Genomic DNA, 18,777 nt, shown 5'->3' on the forward strand with positions numbered 1-18,777 from the left:
ACCTCCACTTAATGATGGGAGCCTGCACTTTATATTTTCCTTGTCTGTATGCTTCCAAGGGACGTACTGTGGTCTAACTCCTCCCCTTTCCAGAAGTGGCATTAAGTTATGTCTCGTTTTACCCTTTGTGTTCCATAGAACCAAGTCCTCACACCCTTCCTCTTCTTCCCTCTCTTCTACATCGTCAATTTCGTCTGTATTTCCCCTGCTCGTAACTCTTTCTTCTCCATCTTTTCCCCTTCTTCCATCACTCCCTGTATTTAATATGGGTATGTGTATTTGTCCTTCCTGCCTGCGTCTAGGGAGGTTTCTAAGCCGGCATGCATAGGGTGTCAGTTCGTCTGTAAAGGGCGCAAGTTTTATTGTTCGTAACGAGCGTGAGGTGGTTGAGCATGTAGGGTGGGACGGGAGAGGGCGTGATGGGGACGGTGTGGCCTCATATGTCTGTCTTTCCACTATTCCTTGCTCTTCCCCCTCACTTCTCTCCAGTTCATCCTTTCTCCTACGGATCCATGGTGAGTCTGTGTTGGTCCGGGTGATGTATAGTTTATCTAGGCTTTCCCTTTCACTGTTTCTTCCTTCCTTCCCTACTCCTTCCTCTTCATCACTACAAAAGTCAGTCATAAACGGTAACCCCCACTCGGTCTTTTTCCCCTTGATTGTTACTGTTTTTAAGTCTATTAGGTCCAGTCCTCCTTTTTCTCCTTTATCAACCTCTACCCCTTGCGCTGATGTTGTTGCTACCTCTGTGTCTCTATATACATCCTCCCACAGTTCACTCTCCCTTCTCCTATCTTCTCTTTCTCCTTCATTTCTCTCCTCCATCTCCCTATCATTTTCCTCCCTTTTCCTTTTTAATTCCTCCATTACTTCACTACTCACCTGTTCCAATATTCTTTCATCCTCTTTCTTCCTTTCCCATTTCACCCTTTCCCTTTGTAATATGCTCTCTATCACCCTCCCTTCTTCGTATTTTTTAGTTGTTTCTGATAGTAATCTCTTCTTCCACATTGCCATTTCTTTTTCTTTCTCTTCTTCTTCCCTTTTCTTTTCTTGCAGCACTGCTCTTGATACCCTTTCTGCTGCTGCCTTTACCCGTTCAGCTTCTCTCTTTTGCTCCTCAGTTAGTTCCCTTATTTTTTCCAATTCGTTCTTACCTTCTTTTCTTTTCCTCGCTCTCTCTCTTTCCTCCCTCTCGAGCTGTTTGATCAGTTCGTTCTGCTCATCCCTTAACTCTGCCAGTCGTTCCTCCAAAATCTCTTCCTTTTGCCGTAACAGCTCTTCCCCTCTCATTCCACTCTCCCTGCTATTATCCTCGTCTGTTTTCCTTACTACCTCCTTCTCTTCTCCTGTTAATGAACCTCGTAATTTTAATAGTATCTGTGCAGCTACCCACTCATCATTTCCTATTTCCACAGGTTGTTCTTCTCCAGTCCTCCCCTCCCCTGCTGGCATTTTCCTATGAGCCACATATGGTGGAGGGCTGTATGCCGGATTCGAGTACCCCTCAGCCGCCCTTAACTGACCTCTTTCTATTTCTCCTAACTCCCTTAAAGGGTACAATCCCCCTCCCTCTGTTTTAACTCCCTTTTCTAGGGGTATATCGTTGCTCAGTTCCTTTTTTATCTCATTTGATTTATTATTCCTTTCTCCTCCCTCTTGTCCGTTCCCCGTGTTCTTTGGGTTTTCACTCCCCTTTTTCCCATCCTCTCCTTCCTCCTTGATCTCTTTTTCTTCCGGTATTTCCCCCACAGTGAACATTCCATTTGGTCCTGGTCGGTACCCCTGGAACATCCTCCATAAGTTAAACACCTCCACGTGGTTTGCCAACTTCTTCCCCTTGTATGTATTATGCAGATGGTTTAGTAGTGAATGTTGGGCATATGGGTCGAAGCTACCATTAGGCGGCCACGGTGTTGTCATTTTGTTGTCCGTCCCCTGGGTCCATTCTATGCTATACGTAATCAGTTTCTCCCTATGGGGTGACAGTGTGGTACATATGTGTTGTAGTGGGGTAGTGAGGGTGTTCCCCCACCCTCCCGATCCTGTCCCGTATGACATAGTAGCGCTCCACTTGTTACCCTTCCCCTATTTGGTAGCGGTAATCTCACTAGCAGTTTACAATATACAGCCTTATATCGTTACCTGGCCCCGTAAGTTTGGGGACTTGCGATAGTCCGCTAAGGAAAATTATTAAAATATATATTTACATTTATATATTTTCTTCTTTCTTTCTTCCTTACACAACACCCTTACGGCCCCCTGCGGCCGAGGCGCACGTAGCCCCCTGCGGTTGCGTACCCCTTGTGACGTTCTTATACAGTCGTCCTATTTTCAATTGCTCCTCCTCCTTCTTCTACACTCGCCGTGGCCGGCGTTCTCCGTGCGCCGCCACGTCCCCGTTTCGCCTTTCCTTGATTAGTACATTACCGTTTATCTCCGTTCCCACTCCTCTACCACAGTTCTCTTCCCCACCACTCTCAGAAGGAAAGATGCCTTGTGCTCGGGATATCCTATGAAAGCCCTATTGGTGACGTCACCGATCTCTTCGAGCTACTGCTAAGTTCTTCATATATTCTTTAAGTCCAAAATGCACTTGCAATCTACCCCCGTTAACCTCACAGCTGTCTTCCTGTCACTCCTGGAACAAGGTAATCAATAATATAATCGGACTGCGCACGCTGCGTCGCCTCGCGTGTGATACGCCCCTCGACAGGAGGGCTTAACCAGCCAATTATCTTCCGTATTGGGCAACTGACTAGCTACCGCCTACAGGGAAATGTCATCTACCTATCGAGTTTCTTGCTCGAACAATAGGGATCCTCATCTACTCATTGATCAATAAATGCCAAATCGTAGGAAACCACACACACACACACCCTTACACGTAGTCACGACCTAGGCCAATCAGTGTCTTCGAGCGGCCGCACGTGATGTTTTCGTGCTCCGCCCCCCTCTCTCGCGTAATGTAGCCGACTGCTCTCGCACTCGTTCGGCTACCATTCATGTCATTGCTAACACTAAATTGTCAAAACCTTCGCCGCGCACCTGTGCAACGCCTCCCACCTCCCGTATTCGATTCCTCCCCCCTCCCTCACAATTTCACATTGCTTGTTGTGCGTGGCATGCTCACCAAGTTCTCTTGATGCGGGGCCGCTCGACTGCGTGCACCCCTCCAGGCGGCTCGCCACCTTCCCTCGTCTGGACCATGTCTGGACACTCGCCAACCGCGGGCGGGATACTTCTCAACCGGCTCCCGAAGGCCAATATCAGGATTGCGCTGTCCGGTCTTCTCGCAGTTCCGCGATGGTCCTGTAGTCTTCAGAAGGGGGCAACGGCAGAGGGGGCCGCGCCGCCGGGCCTCCTCGCAACGGGAGTACCTGTAAAAAAGTAAAAATAAAAAAAGCAGATCTTAAACAGATCTCAGCAGTGCCTCCAACTTGTCGGGGGAGAATTCTGCCGGGGTCGGCCGGGCCGTCCGCAGACCTCCGGGCAGGGAGGCCCGAACTCCTCCCGTATAACCCAAAAAAGATAGAGTATGAGACACACGCAAGAAGCAAGGTGACTCTGCTGTTTATTAGACAAAAACGGCATGGATGGGTCAAGGAGCGTACGCGTCCGTCCTGACACACACACAATCGTGGGGCTCGCAGGCCCTTTTTACCTTAGTATGACGCGCTACTTGCGTCATTTTACAAAGTTTAGTAAAAAACCTATTTCCACTCTGGATTGGTTACTCGAGTGGTAGGGTTAGTATAGCGCACATATAGAGAACGGTGTTAGTGGCTGAGGGTTAGTCAGGTGGTATACCTGGGCTGTCCCTTCAATTTGATACATGAAAATTGTTACATGAAGACCTCTGAGGATTGGTCAATGTTAATTGCGTCAGTGATAAGAGCCCCCTGTTCTGATTGGTCCGCTCGCGAGCCTCCCAGTCTGGGACTATCGCTGTTGCCAGCTCGCTGTGCACCTGTAATTTGCAACAATGTTTTAATATGGGTAGGTGTAAACAATGTGAGGATCTATTCATATGGTGGGAGGTCGACTTACTCCCACTGCTGCAGATGTCCAATGAGTCTTTTAATTGTATCTGCCTGTGTCTTCAAACGTGGGATTCAGGCATCTTCTTCCTCCTTGGCTTGGCATCTTGTCAGGTTTGGCTTTGTCACGTGAGGTGGGACCGTGTTTGAGGCAAAATTCAACATAATTAATATTGTTTTTCCTACTGTGTGCCTGGCTTATCTTGCAGGTGCGACCTTGGCGTTGGCTTGCAGCGTGCGAGATTGCAACATCGTGCCCTTGGCGGTGTGCTTTCGCCGGGCTCATTTTGCAGGGTCAGCAACCCAGTTCTTGCTCATTCAATGTTCATGGAAGCTTTTGCTTGCGGCCTACTTGGGCCTGGTGCATAGGTGGAACCGTTTGATGCAGAGCGCTTTAGGTTACGGTATCATATTGCTTTATGCTCAGTATCGTGTCCGTTATATTCTTCATTATGGTACATGGCTCTTAGAAGAAGCGTGACCAAGCCTTTTTAGATAAGTTCATTGTGCGTCTTGCGTTTCTGCATTTTGAGAGCCTATGTGGAAAATAATAAAGATGCACGTCCGTGAGTATGTCTGTCGCCTACGTCATAGCACTGAGTATACTCTTCGTGTGGATTGGTGTGGGAGTGTCCGGTGTGTATATTTGCAGAGGTGTGCTGACCGTGGCTAAGTCGTCATGGCATCTCTAACGACATGTAGGTTTAGTCGAGTTGATCCGTACCGCAGGTGTCGGCATGGACAGTGCGGGCTGCTGGGCAGGTAGATCGGCACATCCGTATGTTCCTGTACCAGAGTATTTGGTCGTCTGGTAGACAGGCTAACTCCTCTCGTGGCGGGTGTCTAGGCCGTGATCCTCTAGGCCAAGCGCGAGGGGGGAAGGGCGGGAGCCTGGTCTTCCATTCTCCCGCTTCATAATCCTTGATGCTCAGCCACTCTACCGACTTGTGTAGTACAGGCCTATATTAAGAGTTGGTTCCCTAATACCAAGATATAAGTCTTATGAAGTCCCACACCAGTTGGACTTAAGAAAAACCTACCTAACATGTGGGTCTCAAATAAATTGGCAATTTGCAATTGAGCATGTAGCTTATTTGAAAACTAATGAACATGGCTGACACACGAAATAACGTAATGGTGACAGGCAATTTCTCGGAGCACCTACAAATTATACATTTGTGCACCAGTTTGTCTATTACACATCAGCAAACAAGGGTCATCTTATTCAAGATCGTGAAGCCTCATCATCTGCTGCTGAGGGGTTTGGCTTAAAACCATTATGTTGACAGATCATATATCACCACCCTGCCGAACCAACGAGAACAGCAGCTTGAGGAGTGACAAAGGTGTCACTACGGTACATTCTTCTCCCTAACACCAATATACAACTCCCACTTTCAATTCAGTTTACGCGCCTTTGCCGATGACGCACAAGTCTACCTGCATCTCACTTGCAAACACAACCAATTTCTCAATCCTTTCTGAAAACCTAAGAGCCAGCACAACTTAAGTGCGCCTGAGTAGAGTAAAGCTTTATAATTTCAAGGAAAAATATCCTGGTTTTACACATTGAACCATAGCCTACATGGCTATCTGTAGGAAATGCTCAACCTACCCTCTCTGACCAATTATTGCCCTTGTTGGACCCTTAATAATAGGACTTGCAAGACGCCTCGAAATGTTTGGCAGCAGACCACTGATTCTTCAACTGGATAATACAGTTAAAGGCAATCTTTAGCAATTCACTGGCATGCCCTTGTGGGCTAATCCTGGCCTTCACAGTGGTACAAGTGTCTTTTTTTTGGGGGGGGGGAAAGGGGGCACCGCATGTGATATTCACGCCAGCTGCTTGGTCAAGTAATAAAGTTTTAATTCTCTCTCATAAGTTGCATCAGATGTTCAATTTATCCTCAATTAATATTTTGTACTTTTCTCAACTACAATCCTGCCTTAGCACTTCCGGTTATAACGGACAATTTGGAAATCCAATCTGATACCCCTGGGCACTATTGTGGGCCTCACTTAAACTACATTGCACTAAACAACTTCAGACTTATATCCGTTGGCACTGTAACTTAAAGCCTTCTGCGCTGCAGCACATAATACTGAATTGCTCTAATATAATAGCTTTCATCCCCAATGCGGGGGGAGGACATTGCCTTTAACGGCCCGCCAACCCTACCTCGGGATGACACGAGTGAAGTGAGGGCCTCGGTGAGGGCTGTGGGCCATTAAAGGCCATGGCTGCCCCCCACAGAGGGGGTGAAAGCCATTCGCAAACTTTGGTTTATCCAGGGTTCAAATGTTTTTTTTTCCCCCTCAGGAGATTGGTGTTGCTTGCTCAGCCACATTCCTGAGGGAAAAAAAAAGAAAATAAGTTGGCTGCCACCATAGGGAAAAGGGATTAAGTCCCTTTTTCATTTCTATGGCATCCAGGAGACGGGAGGAGCCCCCATCATCACAGCACAAAGCTCTGGTCCCACAGGTAAGTGGAGAGGGAGGGAGTGGGTGGGGAAGGAGTAAGGATTGTGTGTGTAGGGTGTGGGGAGGCAACAGGGGAGGCTGCCTGTTGCTACCTCACATGAAAGGGGAAGGCCTCGGATGGCTCGAAGAAGAAGGCAGAGAATGTGCATTCTCGTCCGCTGTTCCAGCCACCTGATTGGCTAAACACCCTTCTAAGCACCCTTCCCTGGTTGTGAATGTGAAATTCTGGACAGAGGCTTCAGGATAATTATAAACATTATTCTAGTCATAGGGGATATGTCTGTGTGGTTCTATTTAATTCTGCAGGTTTTACTAGAGACACCCCCAGCCTTCCAGGAAATCACTTGACCCCATAGCTGCTGTGGCACATATACCACTCTCACGGCTTGTAAAGCAATTATCCCTACCGGGAATTCTGCAAATCTTCCGTCTGAACATTGCTGGCGTATATTGCTTATTAAAAGAGGGAGCGATCTGGTTGCCAAACCAGCCAGGCTTATGATATGATATGATATGGCATTTGTAACGCGCCTATACACAAGGGTTTCAAGGCGCGACAAGGCAGGGGGGGGGCCTAAGGGAGACAGACAACGATCCTACTAGGCCAGGTGTCATTCAGATCACGCAAGTGCAAGGGTAGGGGGACTGGGAAAAGTGCAGGGGAAGGGGAGAGGGGAAGTGCAGTACATGGTTAGTAGAATACAAGATAAATAATAGGGCCAGCTGGTGGCAAGTGCAAGGAAAGTGTGGTACATGGTTAATAGAATACGAGATAAATAATAGGGCCAGCTGGTGGCAAGTGCAAAGATAAGTGCCAGGAGAAGGGCTGTAGGATACAGAGACAGTCCCGTAGTGCATGTAGGCAGTGCAAGGAAGAGTGGCTGGGCCAGGACATGAGATCGGTGAGTGGCCCAGTTGCAGATTCAGTGCAGGTTCAGTGATTTTAGCAGGGGAGAGAGGGAGAGAAAGCGGAGGCAAAGAGGAAGGTTTTGAGGTGCTTCCGGAACCGGAGATGGTTCTCCTCAAGTTTCAGAGAGGCAGGAAGGCTGTTCCAGTGGGAGGCCCCTGCTGCGGCGAGAGATCTACCCCCAGCTCGTTGCTTGGAGAAGCGGCTGACCCTGAGGTAGTTGGAGGTGGATGAGCGAAGGGCTCGAGAAGGAAGATATTTAGGAAGAGAGAGTTGCAGGTATTTTGGCCCAAGGCCCCAGAAGGCCTTGTGGACAATGCAGAGGGTTTTGAACTTAGTCCTTGCAGCCACAGGGAGCCAGTGTAGTGATTTCAGTCCTGGAGAGATACGGTCCCTGGGCTTGAGGGCAAGGACAAGTCTCGTAGTCCTGCTCTGGATGAGTTGCAAAGGGCGGAGAGTAGAGGCAGGAAGATTTAGATAGAGGCTGTTACAGTAGTCCAGCCTAGAGAGAACCAGAGCTCTGGAGACAGTGAGCTTCTGGGGGAAGGAGAGAAAAGGAAGGATACCTCTGAGGAGGTGTAGCTGGTAGTGTGACTTCTTAGAGATGTCAGAGATGTGAGGAGAGAAGGAGAGGGTGGTGTCGAAGATGACCCCGAGGTTTTTTGCCATGCAGGTAGGAGCAGGAAGAGGGCTAAGGGAGGCCGGCCAGAGAGCTGCAGGGAAGGAGGGATTGGGTGTGCCGATAAGTAGAATCTCAGTCTTACTGGCATTAAAACAGAGGTCGTTGGCAGCTGCCATGCCTGCTGGACATATCTCTGGACAAGGAACGACCTCTCCATACAAGATGAGTTACGCCCATAGAACCGCTAGACCATTCTATTCGAAATGGAGGTTGTTTGATGCATTGCCCGGAAAACGACGTCTGCATTTTTCATGTCGTTAAATTCACGTGACTTAGTTCCGTCACGTGTATCACGGCAGTACGTACATAAGCAGCGTGGAAACGTCGATTGCTGCTTCTGATTAATTCATTTTTGGCGTTTTGTAGCTGAACTCCGGACCTGCGTCCTCGCTTTCCCTTCAGCAACTTCTTTGGCCTTTTGGAGTGTGTTTTCCTCCACACGCTAATTCCTGGAGCCGTGTATCCGGTTTGCGTGTCAAATCTCCACGCGGATGCTGTCTGCAAGCGCGGCTGTCCTGAGCTGCGTGTATCCTGTTCGCGTGCCAAATCTCCACGCGGACGCTGTCTGCAAGCGCGCCTGTCCTGAGCTGCGTGTATCCTGTTTGTGTGCCAAAGCTCCACGCGGAGGCTGTCTGCAAGCGCGGCTGTCCTGAGCTGCGTGTATCCTGTTCGCGTGCCAAATCTCCACGCGGACGCTGTCTGCAAGCGCGGCTGTCCTGAGCTGCGTGTATCCTGTTCGCGTGCCAAATCTCTACATGTGGACGATGTTTTCAAGCGCGGCTGTCCTGGGATGCGTGTATCCTGTTCGCGTGCTAAATCTCCACGTGGAAACGCTGTCTCCAAGCGTGGCTGGCCTGGCTGCATGTACGCTGCCGCGTGCAATCCTGCACGTGGTTTTCTGAACTACTTTGAACCTTTGGTACCTGTGACAGTTAACAGGTGAACTTCTAATTTGTGTTCTTCGTGGGAAAGGAAGTATTTCATGAACTATTGGAAGGTGATTGTGCACAGTACTTTGGACGCTATCCTGTGGTGCACCAACCCGGTATCTAGCGTGAGCCTCGTGCCGTTCGGGATAAGTCTCCCTTACTAATCTTCCCCTCCTTTGTCATTGGTTCAACTCCTGGATTTCTTCAAGAGACTTTCGTTGAATACTTCAGTTTAGCCATAAAGTCAGTGTTTTGAATTGATGCTAATACTGTGCTATCATAGTGATTTGAGTTTGGGACAGTTTCTCTATCCTAGGCGTACTTCAGATACAATACCCATGCCCTTTCCAGTGATCCATCTCTCTGCCTGTTTCATCAGTCAGAGATTTGTATCATTTGGAAGGTCTAACTTGACCTACCTACAATCAAGTCGTGTGAAAAAGGATCCGGAAGAGCCCTACCAATTGTATCCTTTTTTGGTTACCGTATCCTTTTCAATTGATACATTGGTGATTTATGACAGCGGCACACCATTCCTGGATAGCAGAAAGACAGTCAGAGATGAGGGAAGTAGAAGAGAAGGCTGAGGGTAGCCTGAAAATGAGCTGGGTATCATCCGCGTAGCACTGAAAGTTGAGACAGAGAGCGGCGATGCGGTGAGCAAGAAGTGCCAGATACTGGTTGAATAACCAGGGGGAGAGGTTAGATCCCTGGGGGACACCACAGGTAGAGAAAAAGATGTCAGAGAGGAAGGAACCCAGTTGGACCTGGGAGGGTCGATTGGAGAGGAAGGAGGACAGCCACACCAGAGCTTGACCAGTGATACCCAGTTTATCACGGAGACGGTTGAGCAGGATGGTGTGGTTAACAGTGTCAAAGGCAGAAGAGAGGTCGAGCAAGATGAGAACACAAGGGGTGTTAGAGTCAAGGTTAGAGAGCAGGTCCTCACGGATGTTCAGGAGAGCAGTTTCCATGCTTATTGCAGCTCTGAAGCCAGACTGATGGTCATGAAGACTACCAACAGACTCAGCATGGAGATTAAGCTGGGAGATGGCCAGTTTCTCCAGGAGCCTGCCCAGGAAGGGAGTGACAGAGATTGGGCGATAGTTAGCTGGGCAGGAGGGGTCGGAGGAGGGTTTCTTAAGAAGGGGGTGTGCAAGGGAGTGCTTGAGGGGGGATGGGAAGACTCCAGAGGCGAAGGAGTGATTGCAGAAATCAGCCAAGGGAGGCGCCAGGGAGTCGATGTGGTCCTTGATAGTTTTGGAGGAACAGGGGTGGACCTGTTTTGACGAGAGTTTCATAGATCGGACTTGTCTCAAAACCTCATCAGCAGAAAAAAGGGGAAAGGCAGAGAAGGCGGGAGGAGGGGTGGCTGCCGAAAGGCCAGAGGGAGAGCAGGGAATAGGGGAGGGGAGGTGATAGGACAAGAGTGAGGACAGGATGTGAGGACAGGCTTCCAGAGTATTGTGGCAAATTCTGTCTCCTAATGAATAGTATGTGTTATGGAAATGCCCACAGGGGCCAATTGCACTCAGATGCAAACTGGCTGGGCCCGCTAAAGGGTATGTGCACACCACAAGGGTCAGATACTGTGGTCATGGTTGCACAGTTTTGTACTTAGTTGCTATCTTTGACTGCAGGTTTAAATAGAACTTTAGAATAATAAATAGTGGTAACAGTTCGTTTGTACCTCTTTTTACAGTTGTGTCTCCTATGGTTTGATCTGTCATTACTTTAGACATGTGCATATTTTCTTCCTCCTAAATTACTGCCCCGTGTTCCCTCTTTTTATAGTACATTTCCTCTCCCTTGTACGGTACGTGATGAATACAAAAAAGTAGTATCATTTTACCTGTACATTTGTGATGTTGTTTATAATCTCAGTAAGACATTATGAGCCAAAAATAGAAAATATCCCCGATGTCAAATGTGGGCGAGGTGGAATGTCGTGGTGATTCTCTGCGACTCATCAGCAAAGCTCTTTGGCAGAATACACCCGACTCCTCTTTCTGGTTGGTGGAGTGAACACGGATGTTCTTTCCGCTATAAGAGTCGGTCAGCGCCAACTTCTGTCGCTACTCCAGACCAAATATGCCAATGTGGGGAAAAAACGATCTCTTGGCCATCATTGTAGCCTCTCAGAACAACTTTGGTCGGAGTCCTTCTGTGGCATATGCCATAATGGGGCTTTATAAGTGCAATTGAATATGGTGTGCTTTAAGGCAACAGGGATGATCACGCATACGTTTTCCTATTAGGGTATGAATAAGAAAAGGGTGTGTGGTCACCCCGAACCCATTAAACTATTTTGTTAATAAAATGGACAAGTGCCCTTGCTAGTCAATCATCTGGTCTCAGTCTGGCTTTGCACAGTTGTGGCCTTTATGCTGAAGTTATAGACTGAGCTTTTTTGGCTATTGTGGGTCTAAGAAACTGGTTATCAATGCAGCCAAATCAAGCGGGTGCATGAGGGAGACTATTCACAATTATTGTAAGGTGGACCGGCTCTATTGAACGTTTTTGTTATTAATGTGACTGGGTGGGAACACATCACTCCTTTCTTTCTCATGCTGATTTCGTTTATGGAGGTAGTAGCATTGTAATGTCGCACGGTGATGCTGATCTGATATTTCTACCTTCTGTAGGCTGTCAAACCAAGCTTATGTAAATATCTGTTATTTTGATTTTATGAAACCTAACGGTAATACATGAAGGTTTATTTTTTAAAGTAAAATGTAATAAAGCTAAAAAAAAAATGTAAATGTGTGATGGAAGTTGTTCTCTGAGAAGCTGCGGATACGTAGAGGTAGCCTAGAAAGTCAGGACAGCTTTACATTTATTTATTTATTTATTTATTGGGCATTTACAAGGCGCTTAAACATCAAGAGAATTGTGTTTCAAGCGCCCGAGTTAAAAGTTTGCATTCATCTATAGACATTTATTATTAAGGATGGGTTTTGCAGCATATACCAAATTGTTTGTTTCCCTTTTATTTTATTGAAGTCAAAAAGATAAACGACTTCTAGGCACGGAGGCAATTAAAAAAAAGCATTGGCAAAGCCAATTTGATTTGCATGGCATAGGTCAAGGTAGCCTCCAAATCCACAATAAAACTTCATGTCATGTCTAAGGGGCAGGGGATAAATAAAGGGCTCCTGGCGGAGTCCTGATATGCCCAGGAGGGTACCTGTATACAAAATGCTATAAATGAGGGTGGGAGATCCGTAGACAGCTGTCTGGTTTGGATGCGTGTTTATTTAGCCTCCAAAACGATTTTGCACAGATAATAATATTAAAGATTTTACATGACTTTCGATAAGCATAAGAGAGAGGTCAATTCTTGCGTACACTTTCGTGCTTATCGAAAGCGTACACTTTCGTGCTTATCGAAAGTCATGTAAAATCTTTAATTTTATTATCTGTGCAAAATCGTTTTGGAGGCTAATTAAACAAGCATCCAACCCAGACAGCTGTCTACGGATCTCCCACCCTGATTTCTAGCATTTTGTATACATGTCTAAAGGGCAGCAATAAAGGTTGCCGCCTTATAAGTGATGAACATCATTAAAATACTTCAGACAAACACCTCAAACAAAAAAAGATTTACAAACATTGCTCTGTCATGCATGGCCATTCGGAATATTTCTATTAAATAGACACCATTTTCAAGGTAAGGTCACATTTATTTTGATTGCAATAAAAGCGTTTACAAACTACAATAAAATACAGTGCATTGATTATTGATTAAATATCATAAAAGTAGGTTAATCTAACACATCGAAATACATCTGGGTTCACACTTAGAATGCACTGTATACAACACACGATAAATCAATAATTAATCCCTGAATTAAGGACAAAAATAAAGGTGAGCATAAATCACACCTGCAACCTAACACCGATCAGCTCAGGAAAGAGAATATACCATTATTCAAAGCAAAGTCTTGCAGTCCCTGGCTACAGAGGTCAGGGGTAACTCTGTGACTTAGTTTCCAGAACATGGCAGTACAACCTCCGACTGCAAAGGCAACCACAGGGTAAACCTGGCTGTGAACTATGGCAAATCGCCCAAGGGTGACCACGAGTTCAAGGTAAAAAACCTTATTGAATTATAAACAAGAAAGACGCTCTGGGAAACATCTGAAAGTGCAAACAGATCTGCAGCCAACTTCAACAAGGCTGTGGCGTTCTAAGTAAATGTACTGTTCCAATTGAAGTTCTTGGGGTCAGGGTTTAAAACAGATGAAATGTTCCAGTAACATTGAGCTGAAGAAAAAACAGTTCTCCAATCTTATCCAGTGACTGAGAAGTCTTCTCTGACTCCACATGGTCCCTCTGCCTGGATCCTGTATGCATTCAAACACGTGATTAGTTTCTCCACCTATGAGCCTCTCAGCATATGTAGGATCCTCAGACTTTCCCCAGATCTTAGGGTTTGTAGGATCCTCAGACTTTTCACCAGTGCCTGAGGGTTTGCAGGATTCTCAGACTTCAGCAGCCTCTCCGGATTTGCAGGATTTTCAGGTTTCACCAGTGCCTGAGGGTTTGCAGGATTCTCAGACTTCAGCAGCCTCTCTGGATTGGCAGGATTTTCAGGGTTCACCAGTGCCTGAGGGTTTGTAGGATTCTCGGACTTCAGCAGCCTCTCCGAATTGACAGGATTTTCAGGTTTCACCAGTGCCTGGGGGTTTGTAGGATTCTTGTACTTCAGCAGCCTCTCCGAATTGACAGGATTTTCAGGTTTCACCAGTGCCTGAGGGTTTGTAGGATTCTCGGACTTCAGCAACCTCTCCGGATTGGCAGGATTTTCAGGTTTCACCAGTGCCTGAGGGTTTGCAGGATTCCGGACTTCATCAACCTCTCCGGATTGGCAGGATTTTCAGGTTTCACCAGTGCCTGAGGGTTTGCAGGATTCTCGGACTTCAGCAGCCTCTCTGGATTGGCAGGATTCTCAGGTTTCACCAGTGCCTGAGGATTTGCAGAATTCTCAGGGTTCATCAGCCGCTCAAGGTTTGGTGGCAATGTCTGTCTTCCCCTGCCTCCCCGGGGGTTTACCGTTACCTTCTCAGGGTTTCCAAGATACCATTATTCAAAGCAAAGTCTTGCAGTCCCTGGCTACAGAGGTCAGGGGTAACTCTGTGACTTAGTTTCCAGAACACGGCAGTACAACCTCCGACTGCAAAGGCAACCACAGGGTAAACCTGGCTGTGAACTATGGCAAATCGCCCCCAAGGGTGACCACGAGTTCAAGGTAAAAAACCTTATTGAATTATAAAGAAGAAAGACGCTCTTGGAATCATCTGAAAGTGCAAACAGATCTGCAGCCAACTTCAACAAGGCTGTGGCGTTCTAAGTAAATGTACTGTTCCAATTGAAGTTCTTGGGGTCAGGATTTAAAACAGATGAAATGTTCCTGTAAGTTTGAGCTGAAGAAAAAACAGTTCTCCAATCTTATCCAGTGACTGAGAAGTCTTCTCTGACTCCACATGGTCCCTCTGCCTGGATCCTGTATGCATTCAAACACGTGATTAGTTTCTCCACCTATGAGCCTCTCAGCATATGTAGGATCCTCAGACTTTCCCCAGATCTTAGGGTTTGTAGGATCCTCAGACTTTTCACCAGTGCCTGAGGGTTTGCAGGATTCTCAGACTTCAGCAGCCTCTCCGGATTGGCAGGATTTTCAGGTTTCACCAGTGCTGAGGGTTTGCAGGATTCCCAGACTTCAGCAGCCTCTCCAGATTGGCAGGATTTTTAGGTTTCACCAGTGCCTGAGGGTTTGCAGAATTCTCAGACTTCAGCAGCCTCTCCGGATTGGCAGGATTTTCAGGTTTCACCAGTGCCTGAGGGTTTGCAGGATTCTCAGGGTTGAGCAGCCTCTCCGGATTGGCAGGATTTTCAGGTCTCACAAGTGCCTGAGGGTTTGCAGGATTCTCAGACTTCATCAACCTCTCCGGATTGACAGGATTTTCAGGTTTCACCAGTGCCTGAGGGTTTGTAGGATTCTCTGACTTCAGCAGCCTCTCCGGATTGGCAGGATTTTCAGGTTTCACCAGTGCCTGAGGGTTTTCAGGATTCTCAGACTTCAGCAGCCTCTCCGGATTGGCAGGATTCTCAGGTTTCACCAGTGCCTGAGGGTTTGCGGAATTCTCAGGGTTCATCAGCCGCGCAAGGTTTGGTGGCAATGTCTGTCTTCCCCTGCCTCCCCGGGGGTTTACCGTTACCTTCACAGGGTTTCCAAGATTGCCAGGGTTTGTCAGTCTCTCAGGAACTGTTGTATTTGCAGGCTTTGAGACCCTTTTGGGAGTTTGCATGTTCTGCAGCTACACCTCGTCTCTCAGGGCTTGTAAGGTTCATATAGCACTTCAGCAGGTAGCTCTCCTGAGCACCTCACACCTGCCATTCTAGGTTTGTTTCCATGCAGCTCAGAACTGTGAGACTTGTATAGGTCCCTTGTCTCTGCGCCACAATGTTTTCAGCAGCCTCAATGGTTACTTGTTGTGTTGGTCTTTGTTCATGGATGCTTACGTTTACTGTTCCTCCCCTTTTACTTTGAGGCACCAGACTAGGACGGGAGTTACTTAAAACCCCAGCCCCCATATTCGAATCTCACATTGTTAGGCCATGTGTCTGATGTGACGGTTTCTCTGCGTCCACATACAACCATAAAAGATATCCGGAGCCTGCGAGGGAACTTTGGGAGGAGTGCAGATAGCGTTCATAGGGGAGGAACCTGTGTGGTCTCTTGGTCTGAAAAATGAAGGGGGAATTGTAGTTTGGTAGTCTGGTCTGAGAAAAGGGAGGGGGAATACCATTAGGTAGACTGGTCTGTGTAAGGGATGAGCGGTGAGCTTCAGCTTGGCAGTTTGGTTTATGGAAAAGTGGGGGAATTGTGTTATGTAGCCTGGACTGAGGAATAAGGGGGGATTGCAGTGTGGCTGATCTGGTCTGAGAAATGCAGGGAATGCCATTTGATAGCCTAGTCTGAGTAATGGGGAGAGGGTGGGTTTTCATTTTAGTAGTTGCATCTGAGAGAAGAGGTCAGAATAGAACCAAGTGTTTTCTGGCCCTTAACATCGGGTTTGGCTCTGCCCATTCTCTACTGTGACCAAACAAAGGCCTCTTCCATATACCCATCTCTACCTCCGTTAGCAAGGATTTAAGCCGTTTGGTTCTTAGAGCCTAAATAATTCAGCACAAAAATAAAAAAGGATGGCACTGCCTCCTGACTGGTGCAGCTAATGTGCAAAACAATTAATGCAGTTTTCGCCTTGTATCTTCCAAAACAGGGATGTAATTGAAGCATAACAATCCGGAACTAGAATCCAGGCAACGCTCAAAATACGTGCCCGTTTTAAAATCAAAATAGTGTGTAAGCCTAGGATTCGAGCAGGCCGAGACAGGCTTCTTCTCAGCCAATCGCCTGTTTGCAGCTTCCCAACATCCTGCTACATTGGCAGCATATGCAACCAATTGCAGCCAAAGGGCATGCAGAACCAACAAATCACAATACGGACAACATTCAAAATGAGGGTATAATGGCACATAGTGACACATCCCTACGGCTGTTTTGCGCCAGGTGCTGCAAAGTGCCATCAATGATCCTACAATTAACAAGGCATCATAATAAAGATGCTTCCCAAATAGCTGAATGTTTAATATTGTAGGTTATACCAATTAGCTGTGACCATAAAAAGGGATGGAACACAATACCTGTTTTGTTCTGAATTTTGTTTCATTCTTGAATATGCATCTAGCCTATAGCAAGACAACACTGGAAGTTCCATTTTCCTGGTGATATCAATTGCAACTGTTATTACCTCCATCCTGCTAAGTGAAATGAAATCTCGCAAATGTTTTACAAACTTGAAAAACGTTCTCATTCCTGAAACGTGTTTGTGTGATTAGGTGTGTGTCGTTTTTTTATCAGATAAAAACTGCGTTATAGCACGATGGGTCCTTATCACTGAATTAGAAAGGTTGCCTGCCCAGGTTAAGGAGTGAGCGACACACATACAAGAACAATGTCCCATAGGCTAAAGATCAAGTTGTGTTAATAGTTCTTGTCATGTGTTTCTCGTTGTCCTGTCTAGCTCTCTCAACTGTCGGGGGCAACTCAGAAGGCTCTCCCTGTGTGTTTCCCTTCACCTTCCTGGGTAACAAGTATGATCAATGCACAAGCAGCGGCCGCAGTGATGGCAAGTTGTGGTGCGCTTCAACAAGCAACTATGATGATGACCGCAAATGGGGCTTCTGCCCTGATCAAGGTAAGTCCATTGGAAAGGAAGCATGTGATAACAGTGTGCCTTTCTACATAATACCAGTCTTAATAAGGTTGACCTCTAAAATATATGAGCACAAGGAAAGGAGGAAGGGGATTTTAGAGTTATATAGAGAGACGACACAGGTGTTGACGGGGAAGCATGGGGGCATGGGAGGTCACCGCCCCACAAATGAAAAGAGTATAAAAAGAACGACCGGGCCAATAATGCCTGTACATTTGCTTGGACTTTTGTACACAGGAGTTTTCAGAAAAACTCTTACAACGTGGAGCTCATTTAAAATGTGCTTTTATTTATTTCTTTATTGATTGCTTGTTAGGCGCTTATACAGCAGGTAAAATACTGTTTCAAAGCACCCACAGTGCGAGGGGAGGGAACAAGGGAGTGAAATACAATACCAAACACAATATTTAATAAGAACAGTGGGGGAAACGGATGAAAGGATGAACCTACTATCCCTTGTGAGTATTCAGAACATGCAAGTGCAGCAACAAAGAGGGTAGAGGGGGTAAGTGCTGCTGAGTCCGATCTCATGGGTGAGCCACAGATGAAGTGCTAGGGGGGTTGAGTGTTACACGGCCAGAAGCCATGTTAGGAGTATGTGCAAACCTCCAGGGCCGAGAGAGTGCCTAGGGAAGTGCTGAGGGTAGATAGGAGCTTGGCCGATTGTGTGTGGGAGGTCTGGGGCCCGAGGATGCATAAGAGCCCTGGACAACAATCACAGCAACTGTGGGATTAGCAGAGGAAAGAAGAACGGAATCAGGAGGTAAAGGGGAAAGTCTTGAGGAGCTTCCGGAATTTAAGAAAGTCCTGCTCAAGGCGCAGAGTCAGGGGGAGGCTGTTCCATAGGAGGGAGCCAGCTGAGGAAAGCAATCGTCCACCTACCCTCTGTTTAGCAAAACGCTTCACACACAAAGAATTGGTTCCAGAGGAACATAGTGGTCTAGAGGGAGAGTACTTAGTAAGATAAAGTTGAAGATAGTGTGGTCCCCAGGCCCAGACAGCCTTGTGGGGGATGCAGAGGGATTTCAATTGAATCTGTGCAGCAACCGGGAGCCAGTGAAGACTTTTTAGGGCAGGAGAGATGCAGTCCCTGGACATAAGGCCAAGGATAAGCCTTGCTGCCATATTCTGGATTAGCTGGAGTGGTCGCAGAGTGGAAGAAGGTAGATTCAGGACAAGGCTATTGCAATAGTCAAGCCTAGAGAGAACTGGTGCTCGGGTAACATTGAGCCTCTGGAGGAAAGTGAGAAAGGGGAGAATTCCTTTGAGAAGGAAGAGCTGAAAGTGGGACTTCTTGGCAATGTCCAGAGTGTGAGTGAGGAAGGAGAGAGAAGGTTCGAAGATGGCTCAATGGTTTCTGGCTTCAGAAGAGGGGGTGGGGAGGCGGGCCCATGAAGGAAGGACAAAGTGAAGGGAAGAAGGAGGGTTCAGGGTTCCCAATGGGAAGGGTCTC

At 47.1% G+C, this 18,777-nt stretch overlaps 1 protein-coding gene across 1 annotated transcript in view; it reads left to right on the top strand.

Moving 5' to 3' along the window:
* Positions 1–18,777, top strand: part of MMP2 (matrix metallopeptidase 2) — a 388,440-nt gene that overhangs the window by 246,087 nt on the left and 123,576 nt on the right. Inside the window, exon 7 of the mRNA XM_069639633.1 lies at positions 17,133–17,306. Coding sequence (XP_069495734.1) covers positions 17,133–17,306 — 174 coding nt within the window. The remainder of the gene's footprint in view (positions 1–17,132; positions 17,307–18,777) is intronic.

This window comes from Ambystoma mexicanum, chromosome 1q (genome assembly GCF_040938575.1).
Source record: "Ambystoma mexicanum isolate Mex_15411 chromosome 1q, UKY_AmexF1_1, whole genome shotgun sequence".
NCBI lineage: Eukaryota > Metazoa > Chordata > Amphibia > Caudata > Ambystomatidae > Ambystoma > Ambystoma mexicanum.